The sequence below is a fragment of the Leptidea sinapis genome, chromosome 33 (genome assembly GCF_905404315.1).
Source record: "Leptidea sinapis chromosome 33, ilLepSina1.1, whole genome shotgun sequence".
Classification (NCBI taxonomy): Eukaryota; Metazoa; Arthropoda; class Insecta; order Lepidoptera; family Pieridae; genus Leptidea; species Leptidea sinapis.
The window spans coordinates 1,669,373-1,688,144 of record NC_066297.1 but is presented as its reverse complement, the minus strand read 5'-3'; the positions used below and the strand labels follow the sequence as shown (position 1 = coordinate 1,688,144).

Genomic DNA, 18,772 nt, shown 5'->3' with positions numbered 1-18,772 from the left:
TTTAGAAACTGAAATAGATGATTTAAAGCATGAGTGCAGATAAAAGTTCTCATAGAACATAACTTTGTAGGGATAATTCTATTATGCAATAGTATGTAAATATTATTATGCACATGTGTGTTATAGTTCGGTTATAGCCTTAAGAACGATGTAATAAGGCTCATTTTACGAGCAAATGTGTTGAAAAATATTAAATTTGATGTAAAGTATCATTAACAGGCTGTCTGTGTTCTGTTTTACGTATATATTGCTGTTTTGTATTGAAAAATTAATATGTAACGTAAAATAAATTTATTTAATCAAAGCATTTATTCTAGTTACTATTAGTTACATGCAATTCAAAATCAAAACCGACCACAATCTAAAGAAGTCAATCTGCCAAAAAGTCATATTTATCCTTAGACCCCATATAATTTCTTTCTTCATTTTTATACACAGAATACTAACTTAATCGATATTAAAATATGAAAATGTTCTACATCAGAAAAATCAATAAAAAAGTCTCTAGTAGTACCTAATCTTAATCTTTGTTTGATGTAATTAAGCTTTGTTTTTTTTTTTTTAATTACTCCTTGACTCTATTTTTTCATCATATTAAAATAAAAATAGGCTTATAAAAATTTACAGAGTGCTTGTGTTCCTTTCATTAATTAAGAAATTTGTGTGCAGTCGCAAGGCGCTCCGTATTCGCAGTCGCCCGTTCCCGCGGGCGTGGTAAGCGCCCCGTTCCCGGCGGCGTCGCCCGCGGGCGGCGCACAGGGGACGGGCGCAGCGCCGGCCGCCGGGGGCTACACGCCGTCGCCCGCGCACACTCCCTACAGCCACCACTCGTCGCCCGCCGCGCTCACGCCCTCCTACACAGAGACTCACCACTTCACGCAGGTAACAAACATGAGGCGAACAGGACGTTCAACAGGCGGTAATTGATACGCCCCTCCCATTACGATGACTGCATCGTTCAGGATTCTTGAAAAACCCAATAATTCTGATCGGCACTACTACAACTGCGCTACGGCGCCCTTCAGATCTAAACAGGTCCGGTCACACATGGAGTATTGCCGTCATCTCTGGTCTGGCGCACCCCAGTATCAGCTCGATCCATTTGACCGCGTGCAACGCAGAGCAGCTCGAATTGTCGGGGACCCAGTGCTCTGTGAACGGCTGGATCACTTGCGTTGCGTAGAGACGTCGCTTCATTGTGTGTCTTCTACCGCATTTATCACGGGAAGTGTTCCGAAGAGCTGTTTAACCTGATTCCTGCCGCCGAATTCCACCTTCGCACGACACGCCACAAGTTAGGATATCATCCTCACCATCTGGATGTGTGGCGGTCCTCCACAGTGCGGTTTTCAAGGAGCTTTCTTCCACGTACTACAAAGCTGTGGAATGAGCTTCCTTGTGCGGTGTTTCCGGGACGATACGACATGGGTACCTTCAAAAAAAGCGCGTACACCTTCCTTAAAGGCCGGCAACGCTCCTGTGATTCCTCTGGTGTTGCAAGAGATTGTGGGCGGCGGTGATCACTTAACAACAGGTGACCCGTACGCTCGTTTGTCCTCCTATTCCATAAAGAAAAAAAAAAGAGGACTGGCAGTTAGCCTGAATATAGCGAAGGCCTTTGATTGTGTATGGAATAAGGCGCTTCTCTCAAATATTCCATTAATTGGGCTTCCCGAGAGTTTATGCAAGTGGACCTACAGCTTCCTCACCGGGCGCAGTATACAAGTCGTTGTTGATGGTTATTGCTCCAACCCGAAGCTTGTGATCGCTGGAGTGCCCCAAGGCTGTGTGCTATCTCTGACATTCTTACTTCTATTATTATTCCTTAAAGGCCGGCAACGCTCCTGTGATTCCTCCGGTGTTGCAAGAGATTGTGGGCGGCGGTGATCACTTAACAACAGGTGACCCGTACGCTCGTTTGTCCTCCTATTCCATAAAAAAAAAAAAACACAGTAATGCTTACATATTACTGCTTCACGGCAGAAATAGGCGCCGTTGTGGTACCCATAATCTAACCGGCATTGTGTGCAAAGGAGCCTCCCACTAGTTATGTATACGTTCTACAATCTGATCCGATCAATCACGTACAGAGCGGTAACTCGAGCGGCGGCAACTACGGCGGCGAGTTGTCGCACGAAATCGGCGCGGCGATATCGTCTCCCGTGGTGTCCCCGGGGATGGCCGCGCTAGACTTCGAGCCCCCGCGCGACGACGCCAGCCCCATGGGCAGCACTGACATGCACCCGGGAAGCAACAGCAACTCCTCACTCTCAGACTACAATAAGGTATGTTGGCAGTCTATAGCCTTTTACTTTTAAATATCGGGGTCTTCAATAATTAAAATACATTTACGTATTGAAGACCCCGAAACAGGGCCCATATGTCGGGCTCGGGTGTAAACCGTTAATTGTATTTTTTACCAGGCTGTTCAGTAGTAAGCATCGTTTAGCGGTTCTGCTGTTGAGTAGTTAGATTTACTTACAAATAATATCTGTACAGCGGATGGTACTTTTTATTACAATAAGGGACGTGACGAGCGGGACACATGCGCTCAGGATTCTTGAAAAACTCAAACATTATGAGCGGCACTATAATTGCGCATGAGACATAAGATGTTATTTGCTTTAGACCGAAACACAATAATGCCTACACACAGTACTGCTTCACGGCATAAAAAGGCGCCGTTGTGCTACCCATAATCAAGCTCCTGTATAAAGAAGCCTTTCACTGGTTAAGGCCTTAAGTGTTACGACACCCTTAGGCCTGGGACTTCTCTATTTTTTTAAGCCCTGGTGAAGCACTGGGCAAGGCTGTATTATAAAAGTGTAGGTATACATTTATACTTACAGCTATTACCTATATAATATATTATGGAGGATACTAGAATTAGTAATGATAACTAGAAATAAGGTCATTATTTCTAGTGTCGTAACAATGAAATTCACTATAGAGCGGAAAAATAGTAAAACGCTTATAATTTGATTATTATGTCATACAGCAGTCAAGTGCGGGTGGGGCTGAAGTGTCTCCGGGAGGCGGAGTGGGCGTGGGCAGTGTAGGCCCCGCCTCCGTGGGGAACACGTTCAGCAATATGTACGAGCGAGACAACATGAGCTACGACGCAGAAAAACCTCACGACTACCACTACCCACAGGAGCAAGGTCAGTCATAGACGAGGAATTAATCGAAATGTTCGTTGCTGAGTTTGAAAACACATTGGCACGTTGCGGGCCAAGAATGAATCGAACCTATTGCAACAACTTACGATTTAATAAACTTTTGCAATAATGTAAGTTTTCTTTTTTTATTATAAGTTACATCAAAAAAAATATTATATGGTTTAATAATAAAATATTTAGTTATTGCGAAAAGAAAATACAATTTAGTCTAAAATTACCCTCAACCGTCAAATTAAGATAGCCCGTGACATGGGGTCAGTCTCTTGCCAGTTGTGCAATGTAAAATGTGAAAGAACAAACATTAACATAATATCTTAAGGTAAGTAACTAACATTATGCTGGTGGTGATGCAACTAATGATGACAGCAATAACTATTCGCGTGTGTGTGTGTGTGTGCGCGCGCGTGTGTGTGCGTGTGTTTGTGTATTTTAGAGAATTTCCTTTTAACGCTGGTAATATTTAATTTATCATTGGTCCTTTGAAGTGTTTTCCCTCACTAACGGGATTATTTAATAGAAATTTTGCGGGATTTGAATTCGCGCCTCAGTTGGTTACTGGAGTTCATGAATGGAGAAGTTAAACTTACATACTTACGTTTATGAACAGTTTAATATAAATTATAATTATATCCTTCATTAACAATCTATCTATAAGTACAGTTACATAGTTTTCTCCACAAAGATCTATCTCCTGCTTACCTCATCACCAAGACGCGCCTGCCACCTTTAGAATATAATCTTCCCATCTTCGATGGTGTCTTTCTTTATTTATTGTATTATCTATCTTTGACACCATTCTGTCACTTCTTTAGTCCATTTCTCTATCTTACTTCTTACCATGTGTCCGTTTCCATTTCAGTTGTTTGATTTCAATTTTTTTATTTAGACCTATGATATTGGTTCATTTGCTCATTTTATCTTTTAGTTTTAATGTTCACTAAGTTTTTTTTCCATTCTTTGTGTTATCATGACCATAAACAGTGTATCTGTCAGTTAATAGTTTTTTCTATCATTACAGGTAACGGTGTTGGAGACAGTCCGCGGTTAGAGCAGCTGCATCAACACCCTTCAATGTTCCCTAGTAATTTTAATAGGTAAGCTATTGTACTGGATATATCATAATTAAAACGCCCTGTCATTAACAATGCAGTGTCGCTCAGGATTCTTGAGAAACCAAAATTTCTGAGCGGCACAACAATGGCGCTCGTCACCTTGAGACATAAGATGTTAAGTCTCATTTACACATTAATTTAACTAGCTTTGGCGTCCTTCAGACTGCAACACAATAATGTTTACACATCACTACTTCACAGAAGGCTTACTATAGTATGTTAGATTATAATATGGAAGATAATGATGCATGAGTTGTGACTGGCTCTGTACAGGCCACCTAAAATTTTAATCATATCAACTAAGTTGTTATATGATTTAAAAGATGGGCTGGGAGTTTCTCATCAGTTCTTCTCCCCATGTCAAATCCCCTTTACGTATTGTTGTAGCTTCATAAAGTTTACCAAGTGTTGTTGCAATATGTTATGTTATGGTCACTTCCTATGGTAAATAAACATATTTCTATTTCTAATATTTTTTTCGTTGCAGGTCAACGCCGCCGGTGGGGGAGGAGGGAGCGTTTTCGCCGATGTCTTCAACGGCGTTCCGACCCGCCGAACATCATGCGCCCGGTATGAGATTATTAAAGTTTACACAAAAAAGCAATAAACATCAGGCCGTATGCTCTCGAAACATAATACCCAGATTTTCAGAAATACAAATATTGGAGGTTAGGGCCTTTATTGGTTGTGAAATAAACCAAACTATTATGGCGAGCGTTCAAACCGGGCGGGCTTTTTGTTAACTTTATATTATATGTTAACTCTTTATTAATCATAAAAATTAACTGGGCATCCATGCGATACACACACATATATGAAGTGCAGTGTGTCCGCATGCACACACGTACATAATACAAACACAGCAAATTATTAATAAGAATGTGTATCTACATAAAGATTCAATAATCAAAATAGCCGAGTATGCTAAGGTTGGAATATGGTTGCGACACTGTTTTGTTATAGGTCTTGTAAGTATATGCAATCCATCAATGTTATGTTGTTTGTTTAATGAATAAACTCGAAAACCAGTCACTGATTAGAAATGTATGTTTTTTCTTCTGCTTAAAATCTTATTTGATTATTTTTTGGCCTAAATCAGGATCACCGAGCGAATACGGCGGAGAAAGCGGGCCGGGCACGCCCAAGCCGAAAAGCCAGGACGTGTCTGCGAAATCTCTGAGCGGGCTGGAGTCGCTCGTGGACCAGATCCCCTCCATCGCCGAGGGGGGCGCCGGGGCCCCCGCGGGCGACGCCCCCGCCCCCGCCGCGCCCCCCCTGCCGGACTACGCGCCCGCCCTGTACCCCCCCTACCCGGCGTACGGCGCGCCCGGCTACGGCAACAACGGGTGAGTTGCATGGGGATTGTTTATGACGCTAAGGCACGAGACGAACGAACGAGCTGATGAAAATTGATACGTCCTGTCCATTACACTGCAATGTCGCTCATCATTTTTGATACCGTTTTTATAGTCATTTGACAGCAGAAATTATGCTGAGCTTATTATTATTATTATAGAGACCTATCACTTTTAGAAGGCGTAGGATCCTCAGAAGGTCCAGGCAGGGCACGTCCTCTGCTTTGAGTGAAGGTGTTTTAAGGCACCCCAGGCCTTACGTTGATAGTTGCCTAGGAGCAGCTTAGCTTGCTGATGGCCTGGTAACGAGGACCAGTAGTTGGCTGCCTCCAGCATTTTTTGTTTCTTTGATCCACAAAAGGGTTCAGGGCCTATGAAGGGGGATGAGGCACCATCCTTAGCTAGCTGGTCAGCTTTCTCATTACCTGCTATGCCTTTATGCCCCAGTATCCAAGCCAGGGTAACTTTATTTCTCTGTCAGAGGATATCCAGTTTTCTTCTGCATTTCCACACTAACCGTGAAGTTATTGTGTAGGAGGTCAGTGCCTTCAGAGCTGCTTCGCTATCTGACATTATGGCAATGTTCCTTGACTGGTAATTCCTGTCGAGGTTCATTTGTTAGCACCTGTCTAGTGCATATACTTCCGCCTGGTAAATAGTTGCTGCTTTACCTAAGAATTCATGATAATTAATTCCTGGGCCGAAAACTCCAACACCGGTTTGAGTCCTGAAGCCTTTTGTGTACCACTTTATGGTATGGCTATCTAGGTTTACCGTGGTGTCACAGTCTTCCTTGTTGCTCATATTTAGCCTGAAATTCCGTTCAAAGCAAAATATTGGGGGAATTTTGTCTTGTGGCATAAACCAGGTGTTTGCCAGTAGTTTTAGGTCATGTGCTTGCATTTATGCCCGTTCTAATCCTGCTGTTTTTTATTCTGATTATAGCCATTGTGGCAGCAGTTGTGACTGCTATATGCAGAGGTAATTAAATATTTTTTGAAAGAATATGATGAATCCTAAATTCTCTATTTCTTCTTCTTTTTTTATAACTCAAGTACGAAATAATACACCGCAATCTCTGTACTTCCATTGCGTGTACATCCCTACAGCTCTGCCGTCAAAATGAGCGAAAGTGTACGTCGCGTTGAGTCTGTGTAATATCTGCCAAAGACTTTTGCGCAAGGCAGACTTTTTGTGTGCCAAAAAAGTGTGTCACCTGCGATGGACCCTAATGTTATTACTTGTGGCAGGTACGGCGGCCCGTTCGTGGGCTATGGCGGCGGCTGGGCCCCGCAGCTCATGCGGCCGGCGCCCGGCTACCTGCCCGACTGGCAGTACGGGTACGCGGCGCCCTCGTACGCGCCCTACAACACGCCCTACTACAACGGGTACGCGCCGCCGCCGCCCGCGCACCACCAGCAGGTACCGCTCCTTTATTATTACGACACACTAACCCCCTTATTCATAATGCTCCGCTAACTTTAAACAGCCGCTAAGGAGTGTTTTTTCTCATTCTGACTTAGGTCAATAGAAGAAGACAGAGTGAGAATTAGCAATGCTTTAAGTTCACAGATTATTATGAATAAGGGGGCAAGCATTTATAACTATTAAATATTATAAACAACTAATACAAATTATTCATAATGTACGGGCCAACGCACGTACATTTGTTATTTCAGCACTTTTACGCCACATGCATTAACTTAGGTCATTTAGACAGTCAGTTCGTTATCGGTAATCAATCGCGCCGCGCGTAACTCATAAACATATCATTTAAGAATCTATCAGCTTATTTTATCTTTTCATCAATATATCATTTTTACAACTATCAAAGACTTTTACTTCTCTCGGACTTATCATTAAAGGTGTATCTCATACACATAACTTAAAACTATGGTTCGAAGTGTGACATCTATTCAAGTGTATACAGCATTCACAAAACAAAAACAACGACCCGTTAGTAAAAACAAAAAATATTAAAAATTTAATTAAAAAACATTATGCTAGTTTATGACATTAGTTTTTTGGTTCACTTATAAACTTGGACCCATTATTATATCGGAAGATATCGATAGTGCTATTATAAGCTTGCAGTTTGTTATATGATCGTGTCATTCTGTTGAGGGGCAAATTTAAACCTAGGTTCGTTCTACTGTGTGATAGATAGGAGTTACAATTGGTTTGTCTAGGAATAATGTGCGGAACATTTAGATTAATATTTGATAAAAGGTTTGGACATTTTAAATTTCCAAAATGATATTTCGTCGACTTTCGAGTGACTGGAATTTAAGATGTTTGAGCCTTGAATCATAGGCAGCACGATATGGACAACTCCGATCCTTAAAAGCCAAAAATCGGGTAATGTTGCGTTGATTGCGTTCAAGTCTATTTATGTGTACCTTGTATTGGGGGTTCCATGTAACAAATGTGTATTCTAATTTACTGCGAATAAAAGCGTTGTAAAGAACGATTATTGACTTTGGATTAGCAAAATCTTCACGTCCGCTTCAAAAATCCTAGGAGTTGCCATGACTTGGTAGCAATTTTATCGATATGTTCAAAAAAACTTAAGTTTTTGTCCAGTAGAGCTCCTAAATCATTCACCAGTTGACAGCTTTCTGATGGTATATTCGATATGAAGGGAATAATTTTCTTTTTATTTCTTGTAAATTGTATTGATAAACATTTCTTTGCCTCAAGGTTCATTTTATTTATGAGACACCATCTGTTTATAGAATCCAAATCAGACTGAAGAAAGTGTATATTTTTAAGTCCTTAGCCAATCTTATAGCGCGAGGTAGATGCATTCGGGGCTTGGGGCAAAGAGTGGTAGCAACTCCTTTTGATTATGAAAATCAGGGACGAGACGAGCAGAACGTTCAGCTGATGGTAATTGATACGCCCTGCCCAGTATTGAAGTGCCGCTCAGGATTATTAAAAAACCCAAAAAATCTGAGAAGCATTACAATTGCGCTCGTCACCTTGAGTCATACGATCTCAAGTCTCATTTGCCCAGTAATTTCACTAACTACGTCGCCCCTCAGACCGAAAATACAGTAATATGTACACATTACTGCGTCACGGCAGGAATAGGCGCCGTTGTGGTATCTCTGGTAAAGGAGCCTCCCACTGGTAACTATATTATGTATTAACTCTGACCTCTACTCGACGAATGAATATTTCAAGTCTCTGGTCCTTATTGTTCCGGAGATATCATAATAAGCGTTATTATTGTATGGTAATAAGTATATAATGGTACTAAAATTAGTTACAAGCAATCCTATATTTTTAGTGTTATTTTATATCTATGTTTTTAGTAAATAATAATTATAATATTTCAGGCACACTACCTGTCGGCGAGCCCTCTCCTAGACCTTCACAAAAACGGCGAGCACAGTTCGGGAGTCCCGTCGGTGCCCTCAGTGCCCTCCGTGCCATCAGTCGGCTTCGGGGGATTCTGTTAGTGAATCTCAATCTACCCGCAACCCAGCCCCCTAGCCAGTGTGATGCGACTCCCTTCGAACTGATGAGCTTAATTTGTATCTTTTATTTGTAAATATTGTATGTATTTATTTCGATGCATCACACGTCTCGCTAGACATCACACATCGAGTCGAGTTCGAGTTTCGAGTTCTCTAAGAAGTCTCGATACGCGTGGGGACGTGAAAGTACTTAATTTTTATTCGGAGCGTCTGTGATCGGTTGAAAAAAAATCTCTTGCCAATGATGTTTTCGTTTTCTAGTCACTTTGATTCGTTACGGCTAGTCAAATTTATTATTTTTGTTTAAAAGTGATACCGAGTCCCCGCGCGCGTCGAATCTACGGCCTACGATATTGTGTATAACTTTTTAATTTAGATTTAGTTACTGTGACACTATTTACAAATCATGTTAAGCATTTTTATACGCAGTGGTGATTGTGATGTACTTTATTTAACGTTGCAACGCGGCCGCCATTTTGTTTTGGTTGTCATCCAAAGTGGCGGCCATATTAGCTCAATTTATCGGGCGTACGGGCCCGCTGTTGCATTTCTACATGTTACCCAATCAGTTACATAGCTTCGGACCGCTAGTGACTAGCATAATTTTATTATATATCTATATTTTTAAAGTGCGCCATCTATTGATAACTTGTTGGAACTAGTGACTGGTTACACTATTTAGGGTTAATTTAATGTTTTTTATGCATAATATTTGTATAGGTGCTGATACTGATGGGTTCAGTTGTTAAATGTTTGCCATTGGCGAGATGTTACCGACGTGTAGCCTCTTTTTCGCTTCGAAGTTGTCTTATATTTTGTCTTTAGTACGTTGTTCGTGTTTTATTCGATTATGCGTAAACTTTACCTTCAAGCTGTCGTGCTGTTCCAAATGGTGTGAAATAAGGTTTGGCTGTTGACCTGATTGGAATAATTTTTGATCTGTATCTTTAAATGATCGTAATTATCAATCAATCGTGGAACGTAATTGTTTTGTGATGTGTTATTATTGGAGATGATTTGCTTAAAAATATTCTTGATACACATGTGTTAAGTACTTAATACAATTAAAGTATTTATTTTACAACAGTTTGAATTAGTACGACCGCTTGAATGTAAATTTGAAAACGCGTTTTTTTATTGTTCCGCACTGGGGGATCGGGAATTGAATGATGTCTTGTACAAAAAAAAAATCATTTGAATTGATATGTTTGCACAAAATAAGTAAATTAAGGTGAAAACGAAATAACATACGTAATAAAGACATATACGCTAAAGATAGGTTTACATGAAAGAATTTATATAATATATTAGTGGTGGGATTCGCCGTGGACGGTCGCTGTGGGTGAGCCGACGCTTTGCTCAGTGTAACGCGCCTTAAGATGGTGCGGCGACGTTGTAGTCAATTTTACAAACAAACTTTACCAAACACATACATATTTGCTGCCTTGAGGTGTCCTTTACTACACTTCTTGTCTATAATTAATCAATACTTTAACTTTTATCGGAAATATATAACATTTTACAAAAAAAATAGATCGAATATTTATTTTCTTCTGGCGTTGGGGCGTCAGGCCCAACAATTTTCGACTCAGACCAGGATGGTAGATATTTTACGTCTATTATTACCGGACGGGTTTTAAGTCCTTCTTAACACGCTGTGTCCTAGTGAATACTATATATACACTTCGTCACGCCCGCAGTATCGATCTTATAGCGGAATTGACTACTTTCTTCCATTCTTCGAAGGTAAAGCGGAAAACAATCAACGAGATATTCCGGTGATTCTCCTAGAAGGCTTAGAGCGCCTAGAATTCTATCCGGTCCGTCGATCCCCACCTGACTCCAAAAGGAGGTGACATTCCCTTGAATTTCTGCTCCCTTCGTGTACTGCATTATGTTGTCATGGGCGTAATCAGGCACACGAAGATTCTCAACACTACTGCTAAGTAGCTGGGCCTGATTTCCGGGTGTAGTTAGATCAATAGGTCCACCAGCCATTTTAGGCAAGTTACGCTCCAGCTATTTGCTACATCATTGAGGTGGTCCAGATCTCGCTTGAACGCAACGTTGTCGTAGTTGCTAGGAATAATATCATCCGGTTTGAGGAGTCGTCTCCCGTCCCAGCGAGCTCCCGGAATCGGAGTGTTTCTGTAGAACTCCTCCCTAACAAGTTTCGGTGTATGGGGATCATTCAGGGATACGACGGTCTTGCGTAAGTTTGATAACAATATATTGGAGCAGTGTGGCATGTATCGTCCTCTAACGTACTTTTCTTTTGGATAGATGGAGAATGCCTTTAAATTCAATAATTTAAAGGCATTAAGGCTGCGATCTGAAGAGGCCTACTTAGACTTTACTTACGTAAATCTATGTTCAGTGTGATAAAATGCGAACTTGATTTTTGCATTAATACAGCCCGTATTAGTTTAAGACATTAAGCTCAGCATAATTTCAGCTGTCAAATGACTATTAATAATGAAATCAAAGATTATGCCAAGCTTACACTGAGCTCTGTACCAGTGGGATTCTTCTTTGCATTGGATGCCGGGTGAATTATGGGTACCACGACGGTGCCGTGAAGCAGTAATGTGTAAGCATTATTTTAGCTAGTGAAATTACTGGGCAAATGAGACTTAACATCTTATATCTCAAGGTGACGAGCGCAATTGTAGTGCCGCTCAGGGTTTTGGGTTTTTCAAGAATCCTGAGTGGCACTGCATTGTAATGGGCAGGGCGTATCAATTACCATCAGCAGACGTCCTGTTCATCTCGTCCCTAATTGTCATAATAAAATATTTTACGTAATTGAAGTCTAAGTACGCTCTATAGATTTAAACCTAAGATATCTAGATTTGAAAAGTTTTGTTTTTCGGACATGACAAATTAAGACACCATTTTTGATATGAACAAAGAGACATAAGGACGTAACGTAGGCTAAGTTATAGAAAGAGAGAGCGTGTTAGTTGTGGAGAGAGGACGGGTATAGTAAGGTTTTGCATATTTTTCACTTGTGATATTGTCTTGTATAGTCGTGTGTGATCTCTCCTTGTCTCTATCAGAATTTCGTGTCTATGCCCCTTCACGTTTTGTTATACAAACGTCGCTGCACTATCCACGGGCTTTTTTATTTTTATTTATTCGATGACTATCAGATTTTTTTTAAATATAATAAAAAATGAAATCAACAGGGTATTTAAGATTGCTTAAGATTTATTTTTATTTATATTATAATAATTAATTTAGGCCTCGCGCAATTGTGTTTTAGCGTTATTTTTTTTTTCTTATATTTTTTTCAGTGTTCGGTAATCGAAAATCGCTTGTGATATATTATGTGTATTAATCGCATTGTGTATATTACTTCTCCTCTTTGTATTTATTTTTAATCTGTGTGATGTTGGAACACTGAGTACACTTTCACACAAACCTTAGGATAACTTGTGTGAGAGTGTTCTTATCAATTGGTTCTTTGTACATAGAGAGTGCTTTATTACGCTTTGATATATTTATTTACGTTTTTTCTGTATTTTCTTGTAATTTTACAATGTTTTGAGTACCTATGTATGTGTTGAGGTCGACCCTGTGTAGTAGTGGCATTACGTTTGTTTTATTAAATTTGTTTCGACAACTATATGTAACGTGCTCATATAAGTGTTAAGGTGTTAATATTCTTACAAACTTTTGCGTACGTGATATTATAATGCGTAGTTGTTTACACAAATTCACATTTTTTTTTCGCAAAAAAGTTTTACATTACAATAGAGGCGATGTTTCAAGCGTCGCTGGATTTAAATTTAGTATCAGTAATAAACTAATAACCGATTTGTCAGGTTTTAGATATCTATCATCATCTGATTAACAAACACTGAAATGTTTTAATGGCGCCATTTTGAATGTGTTGACGTAATGTCACCCACAACTAAGGGTCATTGGCCTGCCCTCGAATAATTTGTGATGTTATGTCAAATGTCAACTCCACGGAGCGGTTACAAAGAGTAGATACTATTAAACGACATAATAAATTCATATATTGGTATAGTTTTTTATTAATTTCAGCAGTATTTTAACGGTATTGGTGTATTTTACTAAAATACTATTTTGAGGTTTTATAAATATTCGGTTTCAATAATGTGTTATATGAAATTAATGCATGTAGCTTTAGAGTTCTTTCGAAAAAAATTGAAGTTTTCATTGATATGAAATCTATTTATAAAATTTGTACTCTTTGTTGCTTCTCCGCACATATGTGTTCTACTACTCGAATATACCATCTAACTTAGAGCAATGTTGGATAGTAGTTTTCTCTTATTTCGGTAAAGTCCTGCCGGCTAGCAGGAAGAATTTCGTACGTTAACCTTTATTACCTGTCTTTGTCACTTACGGGTAAATGTAATGCGTCTTGCTCGCTTTACAATCCGTGAGGACGGCAGCCATAGCATCTGTGCGAGGGAGACGCATTATATTGACGCGGGAGTGACAGGGACAGGTAATAATAACAGGTCAACGTACGAAATTGTTCGTGTTTAGCGGCCGGACTAGTTTATTTGGTAGCACTAGGCGTGTGGGAGCGCCCGCGTCTGTCGTTCGCGGCGAGCGAGGTGATTGACCCCGAGGAGCTAGCTGTAAGTGTCTATCAACGAGTTAGTTATAATGTTTGTTGTACGCCGGGCGCGGGTGGCCGCTGGCGGTCACTTATGTGTTGCCGTACTAAACGTGTACAACATTTAAGGAAAACGAAAAATGTATTAGATCGTTAGCTTCACCACACCATTGATCTTTTATTAGTGGTGTGATACAATTGAGCAAATCATTTCGGGACAATGGCACTCGAATGTTCACCAACACGTGACCGCCCAGCGAACATGACGTCACGCGCGCTCGGCACGTCGCCTATCTCTCTAAGTATCACGGGCGCGCGCGCAACTCGCCCCTATTCACATGTACTTAAGTCCCATAATCGCGCGAGCTGCGCGCGGCCCATTCGATTAGTGTTGGCCGGTGTTATGCATTGAGTCGCTCAACTTTGTACAGCGTGTATATTTTTGTAAAATTCAATTTCTCTTTACTCGTGGCAATATTATATCTTTATCGACTAGTACAATTATTGTTGTTTTGTTTAACCTTCGTTTGCGATGTCGCGTCAGCTGATCGGTGGGGCGCTGCCGTCGACAAGACTGAATGATTTTATCGTCTATGTTGTATAGTTGCCCGACTCACGCGATCGCCCGTAGAATATGTCACCCGTTTGGCACGGCTCGCCAAAACTATCTCTTTGTTCGTTAAAACAATCTCATACGGTGCAATATAAATAAATAGACAGATATAAAGGTATGATGAGAAATCAATAGCTGTGTTATAACTTGGTGTTAATTATTATTATCGCATCTATAGGTTCAACTTACAATACTTACTACAATCTACATATTAATTTATATAATATTCATTGTCCGATACTTTTTTGGCCCCTCGTCGTTTTCGGCAAGATATACTAATGCCAAATAAAGTTGGAGAAATGCAGAGTTCAAGTTAAACAACAGTACATTATATTTCGTTTACTGTGCCAAACTGGTGATTACTTTGTTCGCGATAAACGTGAAAGAGTTATAATTAATTTCGAATGGCCCAAATTTTTTTTAATGCTTCTCATGGTTTATCGCGTTCAAAACATACTATTTTCTAACTATCATTTGTTTACCAAGCTACAGACGTGAGTAGAATTTGTAAAAACATATTTTATATAATTCTGCGTATGTTTGTGCGTACGAGGGCGAATACGCCATTGGTTGTGAAATAATTGCTTGTCGCCAGTCGAACGCATGTAAACGTACAGTCATATCGTAAACTTTAAATAGGGGGAATGAAACTGGGAAGATTATTATGGCAACACATATATAATTTTGGGGAGATTCAAATTATACTGAAGCACTTAGCTAATTCCACAAATACGTTAAAAAATATCAGATATAAAAAATAGGAAAGAAAAGAAATGTCTTTACTAATTTCTACTTTCAATCCATATTTGGGATATATTTTATTCTTACAATTTTTAATATTGTGTGGTATTATTCCCTCATACATGCATTGTAATGTCAGTATTGCCAGCGCCGATGCAGGAATTCCTAAGCAATAACTTACGATATAGATAGTCTATGTATAGAGCAATAAATGTTTGCGTTCGGTGATGTGTCATTTTGAATCTGTAGTCACGAAACTGTTTAGGGTCACAGACTACAAAAATTTAGTTGGAGCAAATATGATTAACCAGTCAAATTTAATTTTTCATCAGATATATTATATTGTAATTCAGATATTTTGTTATAATTGTGCATTACAGTGTTTTATCTAGTGTTGCCAACTTTATATGGTGTAAGAGAAATGCTAAATAAAAATAGAGAGAAAAAAGTTGTTTTACAAAACTGTATCGGACTTTTCTACATCTAAATTTAAACTAATTTATTTTGTATACGCAAAATATTTTTGAGACTACAATACAATCTGAGAAATAAATAATACAGTTGGCAAGACTAGTTATCTAATATTAAATCGTATTTGCGAATGATAAACACATCGGATGTCATATATATTGAACACTTAAATTTTTAACCGTCTGTGCGTATCTCAATCTGTGTTAAAGTAAACCGTATTGCGATTCTCTCGTGAATATTTAAAGTTGCCCATTTTTGTTGTGTGTTGTTACGACACGTGTCCGAAAGGTGACGGATATTAATCTAGCTCAATTTTTCTTAATTAATTTTAAATCGTAATTTATTGTACTGTGTACAAGCTTGTTACACCTGAGCCGACAACAATTGGGTTATAGATAAATGTACAATATTGGTTAGTTCGCGATTAATAATGGTTGAATAGTGCTAACTTTAGTTTCAACGTTGAGACATAGACTGGGAGGATAAAATGGGTGGAATACATTAGGAATAACAGTGAACCTATGTATTAACCTAAGATCATTTATACGTCTAGATAGACTGTGGCAGCTGTGAAAATGTCAAAAAAATAAATAGAGGTTGACTGTTAACCTCTATTAAGAGCAATGCACGATAATAAACCCGGTCTGTTTTCATCTTCCGTCTAGCAGCAAGAGGCTCTATCTAGACGTATAAATTATCTAAGGTTTTATTTTATTTATCAAAAATATATTTGGTGTCCTCGCCAAAAAACTGGTGTGGGTATTGGAGGCTATAAAGGTTGCGGTAATCACTTACCAAGATACTCAAATATTTTTTTCAAATTAACGTTTGAAAATTACTTACTTATAACTAAGTGGTTTCAGATTCGCAAATATGCTACAGACCTGAGAAGCACGTGCGAAAGAAACCTAGCGGATATTTTTTTTAAATAATTAAATTAATTTACCACTGGGAGGCTCGTTTGCACAGGATGCCGGTTAGATTATGGGTACCACAACGGCGCCTATTTCCGCCGTGAAGTAGAAATATGTGAGCATTATTGTGATTTGGGTCTGAAAGGCGCTGTAGCTAGTAAAATTTCTGGGCAAATGAGACTTAACATCTTGTCTCAAGGTGACGAGTGCAATTGTAGTTCCGTTAAATTTTTTTCAATTTTTTGGAGTTTTCAAGAATTCTGAGCAGCACTGTGTTGTAATGGGCAAGGCGTATCAATTACCATGAGCTGAACGTCCAGCTCGTCTATAGCCTGGGTCTACTCCGGTTTTGTGGTGACTTTTAGAAAGTAATTTTATTACCTCACAAATGTTTTGTACATTTTCTGTGATATACATCGCCCAACAAAAGACTAACTGTACTTAACTAATTAATAGAGACAATACAAGTTTGTGTTTTTTATTCGTTTAACAATTATGATAATCACAATTTCTAATTATTAAATGGATTTTCGATTTGCATCTTTTAAAATTTATGAAAGTTAAATCCTAGTAGTTAAAGACGTATTCAAAACAAAAAATAAAAATAATGCAATTATCAATATTGATGTATCAGTGATGCATTGGCAACACTGGCAGTTTGAAAGTGGATATGGAATAAATTAAAAAAAAATGTAAGTGCTCCTTCTATGATATTCTCCTAGTCTATGGTTGTAGTGGTTATGTTTCAAGGTTCAAATCGGCTGAGCCATCTCCATGCTGCATAGTACTCAAACGACTCGCATTTTAATATTACGGTGCTTATTTCTTGGTATATTATGTTGACGCGGCGCGACTCTGTCTCTTATCAAAGCAATGGGTTCCTAGACAATTTAGTATTTTGTATTTGCGAACTGCCCTTCGTCAAATTTGATACATATTCCAAACGTGTTATGACTCAAATTTGTTTAAAAGTACATTCAAATTCAAACGCGTTCCTTTTTTAAATTGTGACAATTTATATTATTATAAAATTTATTTATAAACAGTATTATTGTTTAACTATTATTAGGTGAATCGTCGATACGCAAATACAGATAAAAATATTTTATACGAATTAGTCAATTATTACGAAAGAGACGCAACCGCCACTACCGTAGCGCGCCGCGTCCGAACGCGCGTTTAAAGTACAATTACTATATCTTTATATATTAATTAATTAATTATAGTACATAAAATCTGTTGTCACTGTCGCGTGTTCTCGCCCCGTGAGAGCGCTGTGTGTCCGTTTATATAATTACTTGAAAACTAGCGTATAATAATTGATAATGTTTGTACAGTTTTTAACAATACTTCTCGTAGTGTTAATTGAGGTGAAAAATATTTTTAGTATATATTTAAGATCTAATCGAATTAATTTCTAGTGTATCATAATTAACACAAGTTTCGAAATTTCATTTTTATCTTTATATTACGGTCCTATAGGTTTTGTTTCGATTGATTGTCACGCCTGGATTGCATCGCCGTGGAATGTAATTAGAAATTTAACTGGAAGAATTTTAAATAAATTAATACAACATTATAATTATATAAGTAATGTATTATAAATAGGTATAAGGTAAAAAGTTATTAACATTGTATGGAAATTGTGACAAAATTATAGTCATTTGTAATATTATAGTGATGTTTTATTGTGACGAAGTATCCTCTTTTACTGCTGGCGCTTACGAAGTACATACTTCAATGTATTCTAGAAATTAATCTTGAGAAATAATGTAGAGTTTTTCAAGACAATTAGCAGATTCCTCCTCAGTAAAATTTGATGAGTCATCATTGTGAAGGCTCTCACTGACATTGTATGAAGGTAATTTGATTAAGGAGGCAGTTCTGCAGCTACTGAAAGCAAAACAATCGAAGAAACATCTAGCTCTTGAAGTTCACTATTCATTCATCTATCTGTTACCGCGAAGCATAAAAGCCTTCATCTATTAAGATGTCGGGTTATAGGGGTGTATGCTACTTCTTCGAAATCCAATCGAAACATTGAATCGGCTAAAAGCCTGCGACATAATTGTGCTTGCTTTGAGTATTGTATATATTGTAACACTTTTGGCGTCGGTTACTAACCATCCAATTATTAATGTCTGAGTTAAATCTAGCCTGTTTGACTTTCTTAATGATACCACTGATTGGGAATTGAGCGACCGCCCACAGCCTATTAAATAATAAATTTTATGATACGCTTTACATCTTATGTCTCAAGTTGAGGAGCGCAATTTTAGTGCCGCTCAGAATTTTTGGGTCTTTCAAG

General features: G+C 38.6%; 1 protein-coding gene across 1 annotated transcript in view; it reads left to right on the top strand.

Annotated features, from left to right (window-relative positions):
• LOC126974768 (trithorax group protein osa) overlaps positions 1-18,139 on the top strand; it is a 128,108-nt gene extending 109,969 nt beyond the window's left edge. The window contains exons 10-17 of the mRNA XM_050822431.1: positions 670-882; positions 2,091-2,285; positions 2,999-3,161; positions 4,198-4,273; positions 4,779-4,861; positions 5,391-5,637; positions 6,897-7,068; positions 8,988-18,139. Coding sequence (XP_050678388.1) covers positions 670-882; positions 2,091-2,285; positions 2,999-3,161; positions 4,198-4,273; positions 4,779-4,861; positions 5,391-5,637; positions 6,897-7,068; positions 8,988-9,110 — 1,272 coding nt within the window. The 3' untranslated portion in view covers positions 9,111-18,139. The remainder of the gene's footprint in view (positions 1-669; positions 883-2,090; positions 2,286-2,998; positions 3,162-4,197; positions 4,274-4,778; positions 4,862-5,390; positions 5,638-6,896; positions 7,069-8,987) is intronic.
• The last annotated feature ends 633 nt before the right edge of the window (positions 18,140-18,772 follow it).